The sequence below is a fragment of the Oncorhynchus tshawytscha genome, unplaced genomic scaffold (genome assembly GCF_018296145.1).
Source record: "Oncorhynchus tshawytscha isolate Ot180627B unplaced genomic scaffold, Otsh_v2.0 Un_contig_2828_pilon_pilon, whole genome shotgun sequence".
Taxonomy (NCBI): domain Eukaryota; kingdom Metazoa; phylum Chordata; class Actinopteri; order Salmoniformes; family Salmonidae; genus Oncorhynchus; species Oncorhynchus tshawytscha.
Genome location: NW_024609465.1, coordinates 140,001 through 161,915, shown reverse-complemented (window position 1 = coordinate 161,915; position 21,915 = coordinate 140,001). Strand labels below are relative to the sequence as shown.

At 41.8% G+C, this 21,915-nt stretch overlaps 1 protein-coding gene across 1 annotated transcript in view; it reads left to right on the top strand.

Moving 5' to 3' along the window:
- LOC112240519 (inaD-like protein) overlaps positions 1-21,915 on the top strand; it is a 67,035-nt gene that overhangs the window by 20,107 nt on the left and 25,013 nt on the right. The window contains exons 10-14 of the mRNA XM_042315444.1: positions 5,737-5,935; positions 11,468-11,715; positions 11,800-11,998; positions 17,076-17,252; positions 21,847-21,915. The exon at positions 21,847-21,915 is cut by the window's right edge and continues 109 nt beyond it. Coding sequence (XP_042171378.1) covers positions 5,737-5,935; positions 11,468-11,715; positions 11,800-11,998; positions 17,076-17,252; positions 21,847-21,915 — 892 coding nt within the window. The remainder of the gene's footprint in view (positions 1-5,736; positions 5,936-11,467; positions 11,716-11,799; positions 11,999-17,075; positions 17,253-21,846) is intronic.

The following is a 21,915-nucleotide window of genomic DNA, read 5'->3' as shown; positions in this document are numbered from 1 at the left end:
GAACCTTTATTTAACTAGGCTACTGGGAAACAGTGGGTTAACTGCCTTGTTCAGTGGCAGAATTATATATTTTTACCTTGTCAGCTCGGGGATTCGACCCAAGAACCTTTGCGGTTACTGGCCCAACACTCTAACTACTAGGCTACCTGTCTCCTCTAACAGCTAGGCTACATGCCTCCTCTAACTACTAGGCTAACTGCCTCCTCTAACCACCAGGCTACCTGCCTCCTCTAACCACTAGACTACCTGCCTCCTCTAACCACTAGTCTACCTGCCTCCTCTAACCACTAGGCTACCTGCCTCCTCTAACCACTAGGCTACCTGCCTCCTCTAACCACTAGGCTACCTGCCTCCTCTAACCACTAGGCTACCTGCCTCCTCTAACCACCAGGCTACCTGCCTCCTCTAACCACCAGACTACCTGCCTCCTCTAACCACCAGGCTACCTGCCTCCTCTAACCACCAGGCTACCTGCCTCCTCTAACCACTAGACTACCTGCCTCCTCTAACCACTAGGCTACCTGCCTCCTCTAACCACTAGGCTACCTGCCTCCTAACCACTAGGCTACCTGCCTCCTCTAACCACTAGGCTACCTGCCTCCTCTAACCACCAGGCTACCTGCCTCCTCTAACCACTAGGCTACCTGCCTCCTCTAACCACTAGGCTACCTGTCTCCTCTAACCACTAGGCTACCTGCCTCCTCTAACCATTAGGCTACCTGCCTCCTCTAACGACTAGGCTACATGCCTCCTCTAACCACTAGACTACCTGCCTCCTCTAACCACTAGGCTACCTGCCTCCTCTAACCACCAGGCTACCTGCCTCCTCTAAACACTAGGCTACCTGCCACATTGTCATCATCACTTGAATGACAGGAATGCCAGTGACAACTGTCTGTTTTGTCTCTAGGTTTGTCAGCAACATGGTAGGACTACAGTCATGTTATTGATTTGGTTATTTGCCATCACTTTAGAGAAGATCGTTTCCGTGGAATCCATTTTTGAACGGATCAAACTTCTGCAGTGTAGTTTGGCTACTTTACTTTGTGTGTGAGCATTCAGACCTAGAATGCTTTGTGAAATTATCTTGGTCCATTTGGGACGACAGAATCTTGTGAGCATATCGTTGTTATTTTAGCACTAAGGTGTGTTTATAATTATTACCTTGCCTGACACCTTACCAACATTAGATGTTCAAAATTACACCAAAGAGATAAAGCTCTTACATTTATAACTATATATATATATTTCTTACTGTACTGTGTATGGTATGCTTTGGCAGTTTTGTGTGAACATGTGTTGTTTTTGTGAACTCACCTTCTTGTGAGAACACATTTGAGAAAGTTGTGAGAGATTTGTGAGAACACGTGTTTTGTTTGTTTTGTTTTGTTTGTTTTGTTTGTTTTTCCCATCGTTTGTTAGAACACACATTTGTGAGAACACAGTTTATGTGACCCTCTCGTTTGTTTTTAACATGTAGTTTGTTAAAAAAAAGAGATGGTTGTGTGTGTGAGAACATTTTGTAAGTCTGTCATGTTTTGTTTCTTGCCTTGGGGAATGCATGGGGGTTGTTGTTTCATGTTTGTTTTGTTTGTGAAGACAAATGCGTGACACTTTAGTTCTTTTGAGACGGTTTCTTCACAAATGCGTGACACTGCTTTTTAATTTCTTTGTTTCTGTCTTTGTGGTCTTTGTGGATTCTTACTAGCCTATTTATTAACTGAAAATGTCTGTCTTAAGGAAAACCTACAGACAAAAATAAGCGGTTAAACGATGATAGTTAATATGATATTATATTACTCGATGTTATCTTTACAGATTATATATATTTAGATTTATATACATTTATATATATTTATATATATTTATATGTATTTACATATATTTATAGATATATATATTTATATATACATTTATATATATATATTTATATACATTTATATATATATATATTTATATACATTTATATATATATATACATTTATATATATATATATATTTATATACATTTATATTTATATATATACATTTATATATATATTTATATACATTTATATATATATATACATTTATATATATATTTATATTTATATACATTCATATATATATGTATTTATATACAGTTGCTGTCTGTTCGTGTACCTATCAGACCTTTCACTGTAGCTTCTCTCAGAGGTCAATAACTGTGATCGTCTATGTGGCTGTAACCCATATGCACTATGATTGTATTGTAATTTGAATGTAATGAGAGAAGAAATATAAAAAAAATCAATAAACTATATATTTTAAACATACATAAAACGTCATTTATTTTTGATCTACCTTCAAATTGTGTACGCTCATAGTGTGTTGGTGTGGTCCCTTGGTGTAGCTGTGATCTGATTAGTGTGTAGTCCTAATGCACTCCTCCGCAAGTTTGTGTTTCCCGTTGTGTGTGGTCCTACGTGTGTGTGTGTGTGTGTGTGTGTCCTACGTGTGTGTGTGTGTGTGTGGGTCCTACGTGTCTGTCTGTGTGTGTGTGTGTGTGTGAGTGTGTGCGCACACTAGCCGTCTGTCTTTTTGGCATTAGTTCAATTTTGGGGGTTAACCCACCAGTCACCTGTTCCCCACCTCCACCCTGTGTGTGTGTGTGTGTGTGTGTGTGTGTGTGTGTGTGTGTGTGTGTGTGTGTGTGTGTGTGTGTCAGCGCAGACGGCTGGGGGATGTGTGTGTCCTTGTACAACTAGTTGGCCCCAATTCAATCAGATTAAGAGAAACCCCACTGAGGGGGTCACTCAGAGCATTACCTCTGTTATTGGAGGAGAATCCCCACTGAGGGGTCACTCAGAACATTATCTCTGTTATTGGGGGTGATACCCCACTGGGGGGTCACTCAGAACATTATCTCTGTTATTGGGGGTGATACCCCACTGAGGGGTCACTCATAACATTACCTCTGTTATTGGGGGTGAATCCCCACTGAGGGGTCACTCAGAACATTATCTCTGTTATTGGGGGTGATACCCCACTGAGGGGTCACTCATAACATTACCTCTGTTATTGGGGGTGAATCCCCACTGAGGGGTCACTCAGAACATTACCTCTGTTATTGGGGGTTAAACCTCACTGAGGGGTCACTCAGAACATTACCTCTGTTATTGGGGGGGTGAATCCCCACTGAGGGGTCACTCAGAACATTACCTCTGTTATTGGGGTGATACCCCACTGAGGGGTCACTCAGAACATTACCTCTGTTATTGGGGTGATACCCCACTGAGGGGTCACTCAGAGCATTGCCTCTGTTATTGGGGGTTAAACCTCACTGAGGGGTCACTCAGAGCATTACCTCTGTTATTGGGGGTGATAAACCCCACTGAGGGGTCACTCAGAACATTGCCTCTGTTATTGGGGGTGATACCCCACTGAGGGGTCACTCAGAGCATTGCCTCTGTTATTGGGGTTAAACCTCACTGAGGGGTCACTCAGAGCATTACCTCTGTTATTGGGGTTAAACCTCACTGAGGGGTCACTCAGAACATTACCTCTGTTATTGGGGTGATACCCCACTGGGGGTCACTCATAACATTACCTCTGTTATTGGGGGTGAATCCCCACTGAGGGGTCACTCAGAACATTACCTCTGTTATTGGGGTTAAACCTCACTGAGGGGTCACTCAGAACATTACCTCTGTTATTGGAGGAGAATCCCCACTGAGGGGTCACTCATAACATTATCTCTGTTATTGGGGGTGATACCCCACTGAGGGGTCACTCATAACATTACCTCTGTTATTGGGGGTGAATCCCCACTGAGGGGTCACTCAGAACATTACCTCTGTTATTGGAGGAGGTGTCAGCTGTGTTAATTAAACATTGACACTATCAGAGGTGTCAGCTGTGTTAATTGAACATTGACACTATCAGAGGTGTCAGCTGTGTTAATTAAACATTGACACTATTAGAGGTGTCAGCTGTGTTAATTAAACATTGACACTATCAGAGGTGTCAGCTGTGTTAATTAAACAGGTATTGTAACTACAGGTATATGTGTTGTAGTGTAACTACAGGTATATGACACTATCAGAGGTGTCAGCTGTGTTAATTAAACATTGACACTATCAGAGGTGTCAGCTGTGTTAAAACATTGACACTATCAGAGGTGTCAGCTGTGTTAATTAAACATTGACACTGTCAGAGGTGTCAGCTGTGTTAAGTGTAAACATTGACACTGTCAGAGGTGTCAGCTGTGTTAATTAAACATTGACACTATTAGAGTGTGTCAGCTGTGTTAAAACATTGACACTGTCAGAGGTGTCAGCTGTGTTAATTAAACATTGACACTATCAGAGGTGTCAGCTGTGTTAATTGAACATTGACACTATCAGAGGTGTCAGCTGTGTTTCAACCAGGTAAATTGAAGAGAACACATTCTCTCTTTTTTAAAAGCTATAATGACATGACCTGAGTTTGTGTTCGTCTCTATGTCTATGTGTTGTAGTGTAACTACAGGTATATGTGTTGTAGTGTAACTACAGGTATATGTGTTGTAGTGTAACTACAGGTATATGTGTTGTAGTGTAACTACAGGTATATGTGTTGTAGTGTGGTGTAATGTGACTACAGGTATATGTGTTGTAGTGTAACTACAGGTATATGTGTTGTAGTGTAACTACAGGTATATGTGTTGTAGTGTGTTGTAATGTGACTACAGGTATATGTGTTGTAGTGTGTTGTAATGTGACTACAGGTATATGTGTTGTAGTGTAACTACAGGTATATGTGTTGTAGTGTTGTAGTGTAACTACAGGTATATGTGTTGTAGTGTGTTGTAGTGTAACTACAGGTATATGTGTTGTAGTGTAACTACAGGTATATGTGTTGTAGTGTGACTACAGGTATATGTGGTGTAGTGTAACTACAGGTATATGTGTTGTAGTGTGACTACAGGTATATGTGTTGTAGTGTGTTGTAGTGTGACTACAGGTATATGTGTTGTAGTGTGTTGTAGTGTAACTACAGGTATATGTGTTGTAGTGTGTTGTAGTGTGACTACAGGTATATGTGTTGTAGTGTAACTACAGGTATATGTGCTGTAGTGTGTTGTAGTGTGACTACAGGTATATGTGTTGTAGTGTGACTACAGGTATATGTGTTGTAGTGTGTTGTAGTGTGACTACAGGTATATGTGTTGTAGTGTAACTACAGGTATATGTGGTGTAGTGTGTTGTAGTGTAACTACAGGTATATGTGTTGTAGTGTGTTGTAGTGTAACTACAGGTATATGTGTCGTAGTGTGTTGTAGTGTAACTACAGGTATATGTGTTGTAGTGTAACTACAGGTATATGTGGTGTAGTTTAACTACAGGTATATGTGTTGTAGTGTGGTGTAGTGTAACTACAGGTATATGTGTTGTAGTGTAACTACAGGTATATGTGTTGTAGTGTAACTACAGGTATATGTGTTGTAGTGTGACTACAGGTATATGTGGTGTAGTGTGACTACAGGTATATGTGTTGCAGTGTGTTGTAGTGTGACTACAGGTATATGTGTTGTAGTGTAACTACAGGTATATGTGTTGTAGTGTAACTACAGGTATATGTGTTGTAGTGTAACTACAGGTATATATATGTGTGTGTGTGTGTGTGTGTGTGTGTGTGTGTGTGTGTGTGTGTGTGTGTGTGTGTGTGTGTGTGTGTGTGTTAACAGGCCTGACAGTGAGTGTTACTACAGGTATATATGTGTGTGTGTGTTAACAGGCCTGACAGTGAGTGCTATGAAGGATGGCTCAGGGATGTTGATCCGGTCAGTGGTCCGTGGAGGGTCTGTCTGTCAGGACGGGAGGCTGGGAGTCGGGGACACTATCCTGGCTGTTAACGGAGAACCCACCACCAACCTGACCAACGCTATGTGCAGAGCCATGCTGAGGAGACACTCTGTTATAGGTTCAGATATGAGGTAACACACACCTACAGTCTACTGTATATATAGACATTCACACCAGCCACCAACCTGACCTGACCAACACTGTGGCTGGAGTCGTGATGCAGAGGAGTTCTGTTATAGGTCCAGATAGGAGTTGACCAGGACACACCCTCAGAACCAAAACGCTGAATCCAAACTCTCCTGTCTTTCCTAGTCCTTTAATATCCAGTATCCTTTAATGTCCAGTATCCTTTCATGTCCAGTATCCTTTAATATCCTTTAATATCCAGTATCCTTTAATATCCAGTGTCCTTTAATATCCAGTATCCTTTAATATCCTTCAATATCCAGTATCCTTTAATATCCTTTAATGTCCAGTATCCTTTAATATCCAGTATCCTTTAATATCCTTTAATGTCCAGTATCCTTTAATATCCTTTAATGTCCAGTATCCTTTAATATCCAGTATCCTTTAATATCCAGTATCCTTTAATATCCTTTAATATCCAGTATCCTTTAATATCCAGTATCCTTTAATATCCAGTATCCTTTAATATCCAGTATCCTTTAATATCCAGTATCCTTTAATATCCAGTATCCTTTAATATCCAGTATCCTTTAATATCCAGTATCCTTTAATATCGCTGGCGTTCAGTATCTTAATATCCAGTATCCTTTAATATCCAGTTAATATCCAGTATCCTTTAATATCCTTTAATATCAGTATCCTTTAATATCTTTAATATCCAGTATCCTTTAATATCCAGTATCCTTTAATATTCAGTATCCTTTAATATCCAGTATCCTTTAATATCCAGTATCCTTTAATATCCAGTATCCTTTAATATTCAGTATCCTTTAATATCCAGTATCCTTTAATATCAACTATCCTTTAATATCCAGTATCCTTTAATATTCAGTATCCTTTAATATCCTTTAATATCCAGTATCCTTTAAACACCAGTATCCTTTAATATCCAGTATCCTTTAATATCCTTTAATATCCAGTATCCTTTAATATCAGTATCCTTTAATATCCAGTATCCTTTAATATCCAGTATCCTTTAATATCCAGTATCCTTTAATATCCAGTATCCTTTAATATCCTTTAATATCCAGTATCCTTTAATATCCAGTATCCTTTAATATCCTTTAATATCCAGTATCCTTTAATATCCTTTAATATCCAGTATCCTTTAATATCCTTTAATATCCAGTATCCTTTAATATCCTTTAATATCCTTTAATATCCTTTAATATCCAGTATCCTTTAATATCCTTTAATATCCTTTAATATCATGTATCCTTTAATATCCAGTATCCTTTAAAATCCAGTATCCTTTGATCATCAGTATCCTTTAATATCCAGTATCCTTTAATATTCAGTATCCTTTAATATCCAGTATCCTTTAATATCCAGTATCCTTTAATATTCAGTATCCTTTAATATCCAGTATCCTTTAATATCCAGTATCCTTTAATATCCAGTATCCTTTAATATCCTTTAATATCCAGTATCCTTTAATATCCAGTATCCTTTAATATCCAGTATCCTTTAACGTCCAGTATCCTTTAATATCCAGTATCCTTTAATATCCAGTATCCTTTAATATCAGTATCCTTTAATATCCTTTAATATCAGTATCCTTTAATATCCAGTATCCTTTAATATCCAGTATCCTTTAATATCTATCTTTAATATCCAGTATCCTTTAATAATATTCAGTATCCTTTAATATCCAGTATCCTTTAATATCCTTTAATATCAGTATCCTTTAATATCCTTTAATATTCAGTATCCTTTAATATCCAGTATCCTTTAATATCCAGTATCCTTTAATATCCAGTATCCTTTAATATCAGTATCCTTTAATATCAGTATCCTTTAATATCCAGTATCCTTTAATATCCAGTATCCTTTAATATTATCAGTATCCTTTAATATCCAGTATCCTTTAATATCCTTTAATATCAGTATCCTTTAATATCCAGTATCCTTTAATATCAGTATCCTTTAATATCCAGTATCCTTTAATATCAGTATCCTTTAATATCCAGTATCCTTTAATATCCAGTATCCTTTAATATCCAGTATCCTTTAATATCCAGTATCCTTTAATATCTTTAATATCCAGTATCCTTTAATATCCTTTAGTATCTTTAATATCCAGTATCCTTTAATATCCTTTAATATCTTTAGTATCCTTTAATATCAGTATCCTTTAATATCCAGTATCCTTTAATATCCAGTATTTTAATATCCAGTATCCTTTAATATCAGTATCCTTTAATATCCAGTATCCTTTAATATCCTTTAATATCCAGTATCCTTTAATATCCAGTATCCTTTAATATCCAGTATCCTTTAATATCCTTTAATATCCAGTATCCTTTAATATTCAGTATCCTTTAATATCAGTATCCTTTAATATATCCTTTAATATCAGTATCCTTTAATATCAGTATCCTTTAATATCCAGTATCCTTTAATATTTAGTATCCTTTAATATCCTTTAATATCCTTTAATATCCTTTAATATCCTTTAATATCCAGTATCCTTTATATATCAGTATCCTTTAATATCAGTATCTTTAATATCCAGTATCCTTTAATATCCAATATCCTTTAATATCCAGTATCCTTTAATATATCAGTAATATCAGTATCTTTAATATCCTTTAATATCAGTATCCTTTAATATCCAGTATCCTTTAATATCCAGTATCCTTTAATATCCTTTAATATCCAGTATCCTTTAATATTCAGTATCCTTTAATATCAGTATCCTTTAATATCCAGTATCCTTTAATATCAGTATCAGTATCCTTTAATATCCAGTATCCTTTAATATCCTTTAATATCCAGTATCCTTTAATATGCAGTATCCTTTAATATCCAGTATCCTTTAATATCCTTTAATATCATATCCTTTAATATCAGTATCCTTTAATATCAGTATCCTTTATCCAGTATCCTTTAATATCCAGTATCCTTTAATATCCAGTATCCTTTAATATCCAGTATCCTTTAATATCCAGTATCCTTTAATATCCAGTATCCTTTAATATCCAGTATCCTTTAATATCCAGTATCCTTTAATATCAGTATCCTTTAATATCAGTATCCTTTAATATCCAGTATCCTTTAATATATCCAGTATCCTTTAATATCAGTATCCTTTAATATCCAGTATCCTTTAATATCAGTATCCTTTAATATCCAGTATCCTTTAATATCCAGTATTTTTAATATTCAGTTAATATCCTTTAATATCAGTATCCTTTAATATCCAGTATCCTTTAATATCCTTTAATATCCAGTATCCTTTAATATCCAGTATCCTTTAATATCCAGTATCCTTTAATATCCTTTTTAATATCCAGTATCCTTTAATATCCAGTATCCTTTAATATCCTTTAATATCCAGTATCCTTTAATATCCAGTATCTCTTTTTAATATCCTCAATATCCTTTAATATCCAGTATCCTTTAATATCCAGTATCCTTTAATATCCAATATCAGTATCCTTTAATATCCAGTATCCTTTATCCTATCTTTAATATCCAGTATCCTTTAATATCCAGTATCCTTTAATATCCAGTATCCTTAATATCAGTATCCTTTAATATCCAGTATCCTTTAATAATATCCAATATCTATCTTTAATATCCAGTATCCTTTAATATCCAGTATCCTTTAATATCAGTATCCTTTAATATCCAGTATCCTTTAATATCCAGTATCCTTTATCAGTATCCTTTAATATATCCTTTAATATCAGTATCTTTAATATCCTTTAATATCCAGTATCCTTTAATATCCAATATCCTTATAGTATCCTTTAATATCCAGTATCCTTTAATATCCAGTATCCTTTAATATCTATCCTTTAATGTCAGTATCCTTTAATATCCAGTATCCTTTAATATCCAGTATCCTTTAATATCCAGTATCCTTTAATATTCAGTATCCTTTAATATCCAGTATCCTTTAATATCCAGTATCCTTTAATATCCAGTATCCTTTAATATCTTCTTAGTATCCTTTAGTATCCTTTAATATCCAGTATCCTTTAATATCCAGTATCCTTTAATATCCAGTATCCTTTAATATCCTGTATCCTTTAATATCCAGTATCCTTTAATATCCAGTATCCTTTAATATCCAGTATCCTTTAATATCCAGTATCCTTTAATATCCAGTATCCTTTAATATTCAGTATCCTTTAATATCCTTTAATGTCCTTTAATATCCTTTAATATCCTTTAATATCCAGTATCCTTTAATATTCAGTATCCTTTAATATCCTTTAATATCCTTTAATATCCTTTAATATCCTTTAATATCCAGTATCCTTTAATATCCAGTGTCCTTTAATATCCAGTATCCTTTAATATCCAGTATCCTTTAATATCCTTTAATATCCAGTATCCTTTAATATCCAGTATCCTTTAATATCCAATATCCTTTAATATCCAGTATCCTTTAATATCAGTATCCTTTAATATCCAGTATCCTTTAATATCCAGTATCCTTTAATATATCCTTTAATATCCAGTATCCTTTAATATCCTTTAATATCTAGTATCCTTTAATATCCTTTAATATCCAGTATCCTTTAATATCCTTTAATATCCAGTATCCTATAATGTCCAGTATCAGCTCCATCACATCATCATTACAGTATGTTTGTAATGATCAGCTCCATCACATCATCATTGCAGTATGTTTGTAATGACAGCTCCATCACATCATGCAGTATGTTTGTAATGATCAGCTCCATCACATCATGCAGTATGTTTGTAATGATCAGCTCTTATCATCATGCAGTATGTTTGTAATGATCAGCTCCATCACATCATGCAGTATGTTTGTAATGATCAGCTCCATCACATCATCATTGCAGTATGTTTGTAATGATCAGCTCCATCACATCATCATTACAGTATGTTTGTAATGATCAGCTCCAACACATCATCATTACAGTATGTTTGTAATGATCAGCTCCAACACATCATCATTACAGTATGTTTGTAATGATCAGCTCCAACACATCATCATTACAGTATGTTTGTAATGATCAGCTCCATCACATCATGCAGTATGTTTGTAATGATCAGCTCCATCACATCATGCAGTATGTTTGTAATGATCAGCTCCATCACATCATCATTGCAGTATGTTTGTAATGATCAGCTCCATCACATCATGCAGTATGTTTGTAATGATCAGCTCCATCACATCATCATTGCAGTATGTTTGTAATGACAGCTTCATTATTGTCTAGTTTTTTAACTGTCGTAGGACTTTTGTCTAACTGACACAAACACAGACACATACCTACATTAACTACGTCTCTCTCTATCAACTCACTCACTCTCTTTTTCTCTTTCTTTCTTTCTTTCTCTCTCTCTCTATCTCTTTATCTCTCTCTCTTTTCTCTCTCTTTTCTCTCTCTCTTTCTCTCTCTCTCTTCTCTCTCTTTCTCTCTCTCTCTTTTCTCTCTCTCTTTCTCTCTCTTTTTCTCTCTCTTTATTTCTCTCTATCACCTTTCACTCCACAGTGTGACATTCATCCCCTCGTTTCTGGTAGAGGAGCACCGTGCCTCCATGGCCCAGCAGCCTCTGTCATCCATCATGGTGGACGGCCCCTCACTCTGCCCCTTGACACCCTCCCCTACCCCTCCTGGAGGTCCAAGCCCTTCCCCTACCCCTCCTGGAGGTCTAACCCCTTTCCCTACCCCTCCTGGAGGTCTAACCCCTTCCCCTACCCCTCCTGGAGGTCCAACCCCTTCCCCTACCCCTCCTGGAGGTCCATAACCCCTTCCCCTACCCCTCCTGGAGGTTTAACCCCTTCCCCTACCCCTCCTGGAGGTCTAACCTCTTCCCCTACCCCCTGGAGGTCCAACCCCTTCCCCTACCCCTCCTGGAGCCCCAGATACAGCCTCAACAGTCCCAGCTCCAGCTCCAGGTCCAGCTACAGCCCCAAGGCCTCAAGGCCCTTCTCTACCCAGACCTGTAGTATCAGCTACAAGTCCAGCTCCAGCCTCAACGCCAACCAAAGGCCCACCCAGACCCCCACCCCCAGACAAGAGGTAAGATCCCGTCTTGAAACTGAAACAAATAACAATAAGCATAAAGCCCTAACCTCAACCCTAACCTCAACCCTTACCCCAGCTCTAACCTCAACCCTAACTCCAACCCTAACCTCAACCCTTACCCCAGCCCTAACCTCAACCCTTACCCCAGCCCTAACCTCAACCCTTACCCCAGCCCTAACCTCAACCCTTACCCCAGCCCTAACCTCAACCCTTACCCCAGCCCTAACCTCAACCCTTACCCCAACCCTAACCTCAACCCTTACTCCAACCCAACCCTTACCTCAACCCTAACTCCAACCCTTACCTCAACCCTAACCTCCACTCTAACTCCAACCCTAACCTCCACTCTAACTCCAACCCTAACCTCAGCTCTAACCTCAACCTAACCTCCTCTAACTCCAACCCTAACCTCCACTCTAACTCCAACCCTAACCTCAAGCCTTACCTCAAGCCTTAGCTCTAACCTCAACCCTAACTCCAACCCTAACCTCTACCCTTACCTCAGCTCTAACCTCAAGCCCTAACTCCAACCCTAACCTCAACCCTTACCCCAACCCTTACCTCAACCCTTACCCCAGCTCTAACCTCAACCCTTACTCCAACCCTAACCTCCACCCTAACTCCAACCCTAACCTCCACCCTTACCCCAGCTCTAACCTCAATCCTTACTCCAACCCTAACCTCAACCCTTACTCCAACCCTAACCTCAACCCTTACTCCAACCCTAACCTCAAACCTTACCTCAGCTCTAGCCTCAACCCTAACTCCAACCCTAACCTCAAGCCTTACCTCAGCTCTAGCCTCAACCCTAACCTCAAGCCTTACCTCAGCTCTAGCCTCAACCCTTACTCCAACCCTAACCTCAAGCCTTACCTCAGCTCTAGCCTCAACCTTACTCCAACCCTAACCTCAAGCCTTACCTCAGCTCTAGCCTCAAGCCTTACTCCAACTCTAGCATGAACCCCGGCCTCTGTCTCTCAGCCACAGCTCCAATCCAAAGGTAAGCTTACAACCCTATATCAAACCCTCGCTTTCTTCAGCCTCAACCCTACACTGAGTCTTAAAGCTCCACCTCAACCCTACACTGAGTCTTAAAGCTCCACCTCAACCCTACACTGAGTCTTAAAGCTCCACCTCAACCCTACACTGAGTCTTAAAGCTCCACCTCAACCCTACCTGACTTAAAGCTGAGTCTTTAAAGCTACACCTCAACCCTACACTGAGTCTTAAAGCTCCACCTCAACCCTACACTGAGTCTTAAAGCTCCACCTCAACCCTACACTGAGTCTTAAAGCTACACCTCAACCCTACACTGAGTCTTAAAGCTACACCTCAACCCTACACTGAGTCTTAAAGCTCCACCTCAACCCTACACTGAGCCTTATAGCTCCACCTCTCAAGCCACAGCTTCAGACCCAGAAAGCAAACTGTATTTCATATTTTTTTTGGGGGTGTGGGCTATTTTACCCCATTTTTCTCCCCAATTTTGTGGGCAGAAAAATACCCAAAAGGTCAAGTCATGCGTTGTCTGAAACATGACCCGCCAAACCTTGCTCCTTAACACCCGACCTCTGAACCCGGAGGCCAGCCGCACCAATGTGTCAGAGGAATCACTGTTCAACTGACGACCGTCGTCAGCCTGCAGGCGCCCGGCCCGCCACAAGGAGTCACTAGAGAGCGATGAGCCAAGTAAAGCCCCATCCCCCGGCCAAATCCTCCCCTAACCCGGATAACGCTGGGCCAAATGTGCGCCGCCCTATGGGACTCCCGGTCACGGCCGGATCTGACACAGCCTGGGATCGAACCCGGGTCTGTGGTGACGCCTCAAGCACCCCGAAGCAGTGCCTTAGCCCGCTGCTGTAGGCCACAAAACATATTTTTTAACATTCATGTGGTATAGAAGGCTATTTTTAGACCCACCTATAGATCTCAGTACTGTGTCATGTCAGAAAAACTCTCTCTCCTCTCCCCCTCTCTCTCTCTCACCCCCCTCCCTCTCTCTCCCCCCCCCTCTCTCTCTCTCCCCCTCTCTCCCTCCCTCTCTCTCTCTCTTCCCCTCCCTCTCTCTCACCCCCCCCTCCCTCTCTCTCCCCCCCTCTCTCCCCCTCCCTCCCCTCTCTCTCTCCCCCTCCCTCTCTCTCTCCTCCCCCCTCTCTCTCTCTCCCCCCCTCCCTCTCTCTTCCTCCCCTCTCTCCCCCCCTCCCTCTCCTCCCCCCCCTCTCTCCTCCCCCTCCCTCTCTCTCCTCCCCCTCCCCTCTCTCCCCCCTCCTCCCTCTCTCTTCCTCCCCTCTCTCTCTCTCCTCCCTCTCTCCTCCCCCCTCTCTCCTCCTCCCCTCCCCCTCCCCCCCCTCTCTCTTCCTCCCCCCCTCTCTCCTCCTCCCTCTCTCCTCCCCCTCCCTCTCTCTTCCTCCCCCTCTCTCCCCTCCCCCTCTCTCCCCCTCCCTCTCTCCCTCCCCCTCTCTCCTCCCTCTCTCCTCCCCCTCCCCCCTCCTCCCCCTCCTCTCCCCCCCCCTCTCCTCCCCTCCCCCTCTCTCTCCTTTTGTTATCTCTCTCTCCCCCCCCTCTCTCCTCCCCCCTTTCTCTCCCCCCCCCTCTCTCCTCCCCCTCTCTCTTCCTCCCCCTCCCCCTCTCCTCCCCCCCCCCTCTCCCTTTTGTTATCTCTCTCTCCTCCCCCTCCCTCTCTCCTCCCCCCCCTCCTCTCCCCTCCTCCTCCCCTCCCCCCCTCCCCCTCTCCCTCTTCTCTCTCTCCCTCCCCCTCTCCTCCTCCCCCCCCCCTCCTCCCTTTTGTTATCTCTCTCTCCTCCCCCTCTCTCCTCCCCCTCTCTCTCCTCCCCCTCCCCTCCTCTCTCTCTCCTCCCCCTCCCTCTTCCCCCCCTCTCCCCTCCCCCTCTCTCCTCCCCCTCTCTCTCCTCCCTCTCTCCCCCCCCCCCTCCTCCTCCCCCTCCTCCCCCCTCCCCCTCCCCCCTCTCTCCCTCCTCTCCCTCCCCCTCTCTCCCCCCCTTCTCCTCCCCCTCTCCCCCTCCCTCCTCCCCCTCCCCCTCCCCCTCTCTCCCCCCCCCCCCCCTCCCCCTCTCTCCTCCCCTCTCTCCCCCCCTCTCCCCTCCTCTTCCTCTCCCCTCCCCCTCTCCTTTCCTCCTCTCTCCTCCCCCTCTCTCCCTCCCCTCCCCCTCTCTCCCCCTCTCCCCCTTCCCCCTCTCCCCCCTCTCTCCCTCCTCCTCCCTCTCTCCTCCCCCTCTCTCCTCCCCCTCTCTCCCCCTCCCCCTCTCTCCTTCCCCCCCTCTCTCCTCCCCCTCCCCCCCCCTCTCTCCTCCCCCTCCCTCTCCCCCCTCCCCCCCTCTCTCCTCCCTCTCTCAATCCCTTTCCTCCCCACCCCCTCTCTCCTCCCCCTCTCTCCTCCCCCTCTCCCTCCCCCAGACTCTCTCAGACTCCCCCTCTCTCAGACAGAGACCCCTCAGACACCCTCCCCCACACTCTCCTCCCCTCCTCTCTACTCTCCTCAATATAACATGTTGTCCTCCCCCACACTCACTTTTCCTTTTTGCATCTCCCTGTGACAGATACCCCACACTATCACTCAATATAATGGGCTTCTCTCCTCCCACACACACACCACACCACACACACAGACAGAGACAGACAGACACACACACACACACACACACACACACACACACACACAGACACTCTCTACACTTTTCCTCCTTTTACAGTCTCCTGCTGTGACACTCTATAATGGCTTTACACCTCACTACTCACACACACACACACACACAGACACACACACACACACACAGACACACACACACACACACACACACACACACACACACACACACACAGACAGTAACAGTTGCTCTACACTTTTCCTTTTTACAGTCTCCTGCTGTGTAGATATGGCTACACTCAATATAATGGGCATTACCTCACACACACACACACACACACACACACACACACACACACACAGACACACACACACACACACACACACACACACAGACACACACACAGACACAGACACACACAGACACACACACACACAGACACAGACACACACACACACACACACACACAGACAGACACAGACACACACACACACACAGACAGAGACAGACACACACACACACACAGACAGAGACAGACACACACACACACACACACACAGACACACACACACACACACACACACACACACACACACACACACACACACACACACACACACACACACACAGACACACATACACACACACACACAGACACACAGACACAACACAGACACACACAGACACAGACAGACAGACAGACAGACAGACAGACACACAGACAGAGACACAAAGTCTACGTTAAACATATTCATGTGAATTCCTAGACAGCCACCATGAGACTGATCTGTGTGCGACACTAAACCCTGACCCAGGAACTGTGTTTCTTAAAATGTTTCATGTTTAATCTTTACGTTTTAAAACGTTTTGGGGTGGAAAATATACGTATATAAAGGTTTGGACACACCTACTCATTCAAGGGTTGTTCTTTATTTTGACTATGTTCTACATTGTAGAATAATAGTGAAGACGTCAAAACTATGAAATAACACAATATGGAATCATGTAGTAACCAAAAAAGTGTTAAACAATTTAAAAAATATTTTATATTTGAGATTCTTCAGAGTAGCCACACCTTTGCCTTGATGACAGCTTTGCAACCTCTTGGCATTCTCTCAACCAGCTTCATGTGATAGTCACCTGGAATGCATTTAAATGAACAGGTGTGCCTTGTTAAAAGTTAATTTGTGGAATTTCTTTCCTTCTTAATGCATTTGAGCCAATCAGTTGTGTTGTGACATGGTAAGGGTGGTATACAGAAGATAGCCCTATTTGGTAAAAGACCAAGTCCATATTATGGCAAGAACAGCTCATATAAACAAAGAGAAACGACAGTCCATAAATGTGTATATATTTCTCTATAAATGTTAATTTTGATAAATGTATCATAAGGAATAACGTTATAGGCTACAAAATATTAAACATGAAAATGTTACTGTTTATAAAGCATGTGATCTCTTTCCCAGTAGCCTAATCCCACCCGTACCAATGAAGGAGAGGAGAGGTGTGGATGGAGTGAGAGAGGAGGAGAAGAAAGTGGAGAGGAAGCGAGAGGAGGAGGAGGAGGAGGTGAGAGAGGAAGAAGAGAGAGAGGATGAGATGTTGGTTTATCCTACTAACCTCAGTTGGGCTCAACCTAGAAGGTTAGTAAACGTTCCTGTCCTTCTTTATAGTCTAACGCTGTAGTACACAGTTAATACACACACGTTGTGACACTCGCGCACGCACACACACCACCCCCTTCACCCTGTTTATCCCTGTCTTTCCCACAAACACCCCATAATGACATCACAACACACCCCAATGACATCACAGTACCCTATAAGCCCACAGGGCTGGTTGGTCAGGCTCACAATACCTCCCTGTCATCCCAACGACATCACAATACCCCCTTTCAACCCTGACATCCCATAATGACATCACAATACCCCAATAACGACCCTATAATGGCATCACACTATAACCCCATAACGACATCACCCCATAACGACATCACAATACCCCATAACGACATCACAATACCCCATAACGACATCACTATACCCCATAACGACATCACAATACCCCATAACGACATCACAATACCCCACAATGACATCACAATACCCCATAACGACACTGCCAACACACTGACACTGACTCAACTCCAGCCACTTTAATAATGGGAATTGATGGGAAATGATGTAAATATATCACTAGCCACTTTAAATAATGCTACCTTATATAATGTTACTTACCCTACATTATTCATCTCATATGCATACGTATATACTGTACTCTATATCATCGACTGCATCCTTATGTAATACATGTATCACTAGCCACTTTAAACAATGCCCTAATATAATGTTTACCCTACATTATTCATCTCATATGCATACGTTGATACTGTACTCTATATCATCGATGCATCCTTATGTAATACTGTGTATCATCTTTAAACAATGCTACCTAATATAATGTTACCTACCCTACATTATTCATCTCATATGCATACGTTGATACTGTACTCTATATCATCTACTGCATCCTTATGTAATCCATGTATCACTAGCCACTTTAACTATGCCACTTTGTTTACATACTCATCTCATATGTATATACTGTAGTTTCTACTGTATCTTGCCTATGCTGCTCTGTACCATCACTCATTCATATATCCTTATGTACATATTCTTTATCCCCTTACACTGTGTATAAGACAGTAGTTTTGTAATTGTTAGTTAGATTACTTGTTCGTTATTACTGCATTGTCGGAACTAGAAGCACAAGCATTTCGCTACACGCGCATTAACATCTGCTAACCATGTGTATGTGACAAATAAAATTTGATTTGATTTCACAATACCCCATAATGACATCACAATAAATACCCCATAACGACATCACAATACCCCATAATGACATCACAATACCCCATAACAACATCACAATACCCCATAACGACATCACCATACCCCATAATGACATCACAATACCCCATAACGACATCACAATACCCCATAATGACAGCACAATACCCCATAATGACATCACAATACCCCATAACGACATCACAAACCCCATAATGACATCACAATACCCCATAACGACATCACAATACCCCATAACGACATTCCAATAAATACCCCATAACGACATCACAATACCCCATAATGACATCACAATACCCCATAATGACATCACAATACCCCATAACGACATCACAATACCCCATAATGACATCACAATACCCCATAACGACATCACAATACCCCATAATGACATCACAATAAATACCCCATAACGACATCACAATACCCCATAATGACATCACAATACCCCATAACAACATCACAATACCCCATAACGACATCACAATACCCCATAACGACATCACAATACCCCATAATGACATCACAATACCCCATAACGACATCACAATACCCCATAACGACGAAGCAAAAACACGTTTTTAGAATTTTTAGCAAATTTCTAAAACATAAAAAAAACTGAAATATCACATTTCAATAAGAATTCAGACCCTTTACTCAGTACTTTGTTGAAGAACCTTTGGCAGCGATTACAGCCTCAAGTCTTCTTGGGCATGACGCTACAAGCTCGGCACACCTGTATTTGGGGAGTTTCTCCCATTCTTCTCTGCAGATCCTCTCAAGCTCTGTCAGGTTGGGTGGGGAGCGTTGCTTTCAGGTTTCCAGAGATGTTCGATCGGGTTCAAGTCCGGGCTCTGGCTGGGCCACTCAATGACACTCAGAGACTTGTCCATGAAGCCACTCCTGTGTTGTCTTGGCTGTGTGTTTAGGGTCGTTGTTCTGTTGGAAGGTGAACCTTCACCCCAGTCTTGAGGTCCTGAGCTCTGGAGCAGGTTTTCATCAAGGATCTCTCTGTACTTTGCCCCGTTCATCTTTCCCTCGATCTTGACTAGTCTCCCAGTCCCTGCCACTGAAAAACATCCCACAGCATGATGCTGCCACCATCATGCTTCTCCGTAGGGATGGTGCCAGGTTTCCTCCAGACGTGACGCTTGGCATTCAGGCCAAAGAGTTCAATCTTGGTTTCATCAGACAGGAGAATCTTGTTTCTCTTGGTCTGAGAGTCCTTTAGGTGCCTTTTGGCAAACTCAATACCCCAAACTCCAAGTGGGCTGTCATGTGCCTTTTACTGAGGAGTGGCTTCCGTTTGACCACTCTACCATAAAGGCCTGATTGGTGGAGTGCTGCAGAGATGGTTGTCCTTCAGGAAGTTTCTCCCATCTCAACAGAGGAACTCTGGAACTCTGTCAGAGTGACCATCAGGTTCTTGGTCACCTCCCTGACCAAAGACCTTCTCCCCCGATTGCTCAGTTTGGCCAGGCGGCCAGCCCTAGGAAGAGTCTTGGTGCTTCCAAAAATCTTCCATTTCAGAATGATGGGGGCCACTGTGTTCTTGGGGACCTTCAATGCTGTAGACATTTTTTGGTACCCTTCCCCAATATCACACACAATCCTGTCTCTGAACTCTATGGACATTTCTTTCCACCTCATGGCTTAGTTTTTGCTCTGACATGCACTACCAATCTGTGGGACCATATATAGACAGGTGTGTGCCTTTCCAAATCATGTCCAATCAATTTAATGTATCCCAGGTGGACTCCAATCAAGTTGTAGAAACATCTCAAGGAAGATCAATGGAAACAGGATGCACCTGAGCTCAATTTGGAGTCTCATCGCAAAGGGTCTGAACACTTTAATTTAACATTTCTAAAAACCTGTTTTGGCTTTGTCATTATGGGGTATAGATGGATTTGTTGTAATTTAACCCATTTTAGAATAAGTCTGTAACAACATTTTTAAAAAGTTAAGGGGGTCTGAATACTTTCTGAATGCACTGTACAGTGTTGTAACAATGTGCAAATAGTTAAAGTACAAAAGAGAAAATATATAAACATAAGTACGGGTTGTATTTACAATGTTGTTTGTTCTTCTCTGGTTGCCCTTTTCTTGTGGCAACAGGTCACAAATGGTGCTGCTGTGATGGCACACTTTAGTATTTCACCCAGTAGATATGGGAGTTTATCAAAATTGGATTTGTTTCGAATTCTTTGTGGGTCTGTTTTATCTGAGGGAAATATGTGTCTCTAAAATGTTCATACATTTGGCAGAAGATTAGGAAGTGCAGCTCAGTTTCTCTTGAGAGCCAGGTCCGCCTACAGCAACCTCTCTCAATAGCAAGGTTATGCTCACCGAGTCTGTACATTGTCTAAGCTTTACTTAATTTTGGGACAGTCACAGTGGTCAGGTATTCTGCCACTGTGTACTCTCTCTGTGTAGAGTAGTTTAAGGGCCAAATAGCATTCTAGTTTGCTCTTTTTTTTTTTTGTAAATTCTTTTCAATGTTTCAAGTAATTATCTTTCTGTTTTCTCGGGATTTGGTTGGGTCTAATTGTGCTGCTGTCCTGGGTTTCTGTGGGGTCAGTTTGTGAACAGAGCCCCAGGACCGGCTTGCTTAGGGGACTCTTCTCCAGGTTCATCTCTCTGTAGATGATGGCTTTGTTATGGAAGGTTTGGGAATCACTCCTTTTAGGTGGTTGTAGAATTGAACGGCTCTTTTCTGGATTTTGAAAGTTAGCGGGTATCCGCCTAATTTTGCTCTGTATGCATTATTTGGTGTTCTACGTTGTACACAGAGGATATTTTTGTGTGTGTCTCTCTCATTTGGTGTTTTACACAGAGGATGTTTTTTCAGAATTCTGCATGCAGAGTTTCAATTTTCCAAAGAGGGTGGGGCTCAAGCTGCATCCCTGTCTCACCCCACGACCCTGTGGAAAGAAATGTTAATGTTTTTTGCCAATTTTTAACTCCACACTTGTTTGTGGATTTTATAATGTCATGTGTGTTTCACCCAACACAGCTTTCCGTCAATTTGCAGACCCTCATGCCAAATGGAGTCAGAAGCTTTTTTGAAATCAACAAAGCATGACAAGACTTTGCCTTTGTTTTGTTTGTCTGTTTTATGGTAATTTGGTAAAAAGCCAATTTCACACTTGCTCAGTATATTGTTTTCACTGAGGAAATGTACAAGTCTGCTGTACAAGTCTGCTGTTAAAGATAATAGAGAGGATTTCCCCAATGTTGCTGTTGACGCATATCCCTCTCTCTGTCTCTCTCTGTCTCTATCTGTCTCTCTCTCTCTCGCTTTCTCTTTCTCTCTTTCTCTCTCTCTCTCTCTCTGTCTCTCCACCCCCGCCCCCCCATGCAGGGTCAAGTTGATGCGTTCTTCAGGCCAGTCTCTGGGCATCAGTATCATGGGAGGTAGAGGGATGGGTAG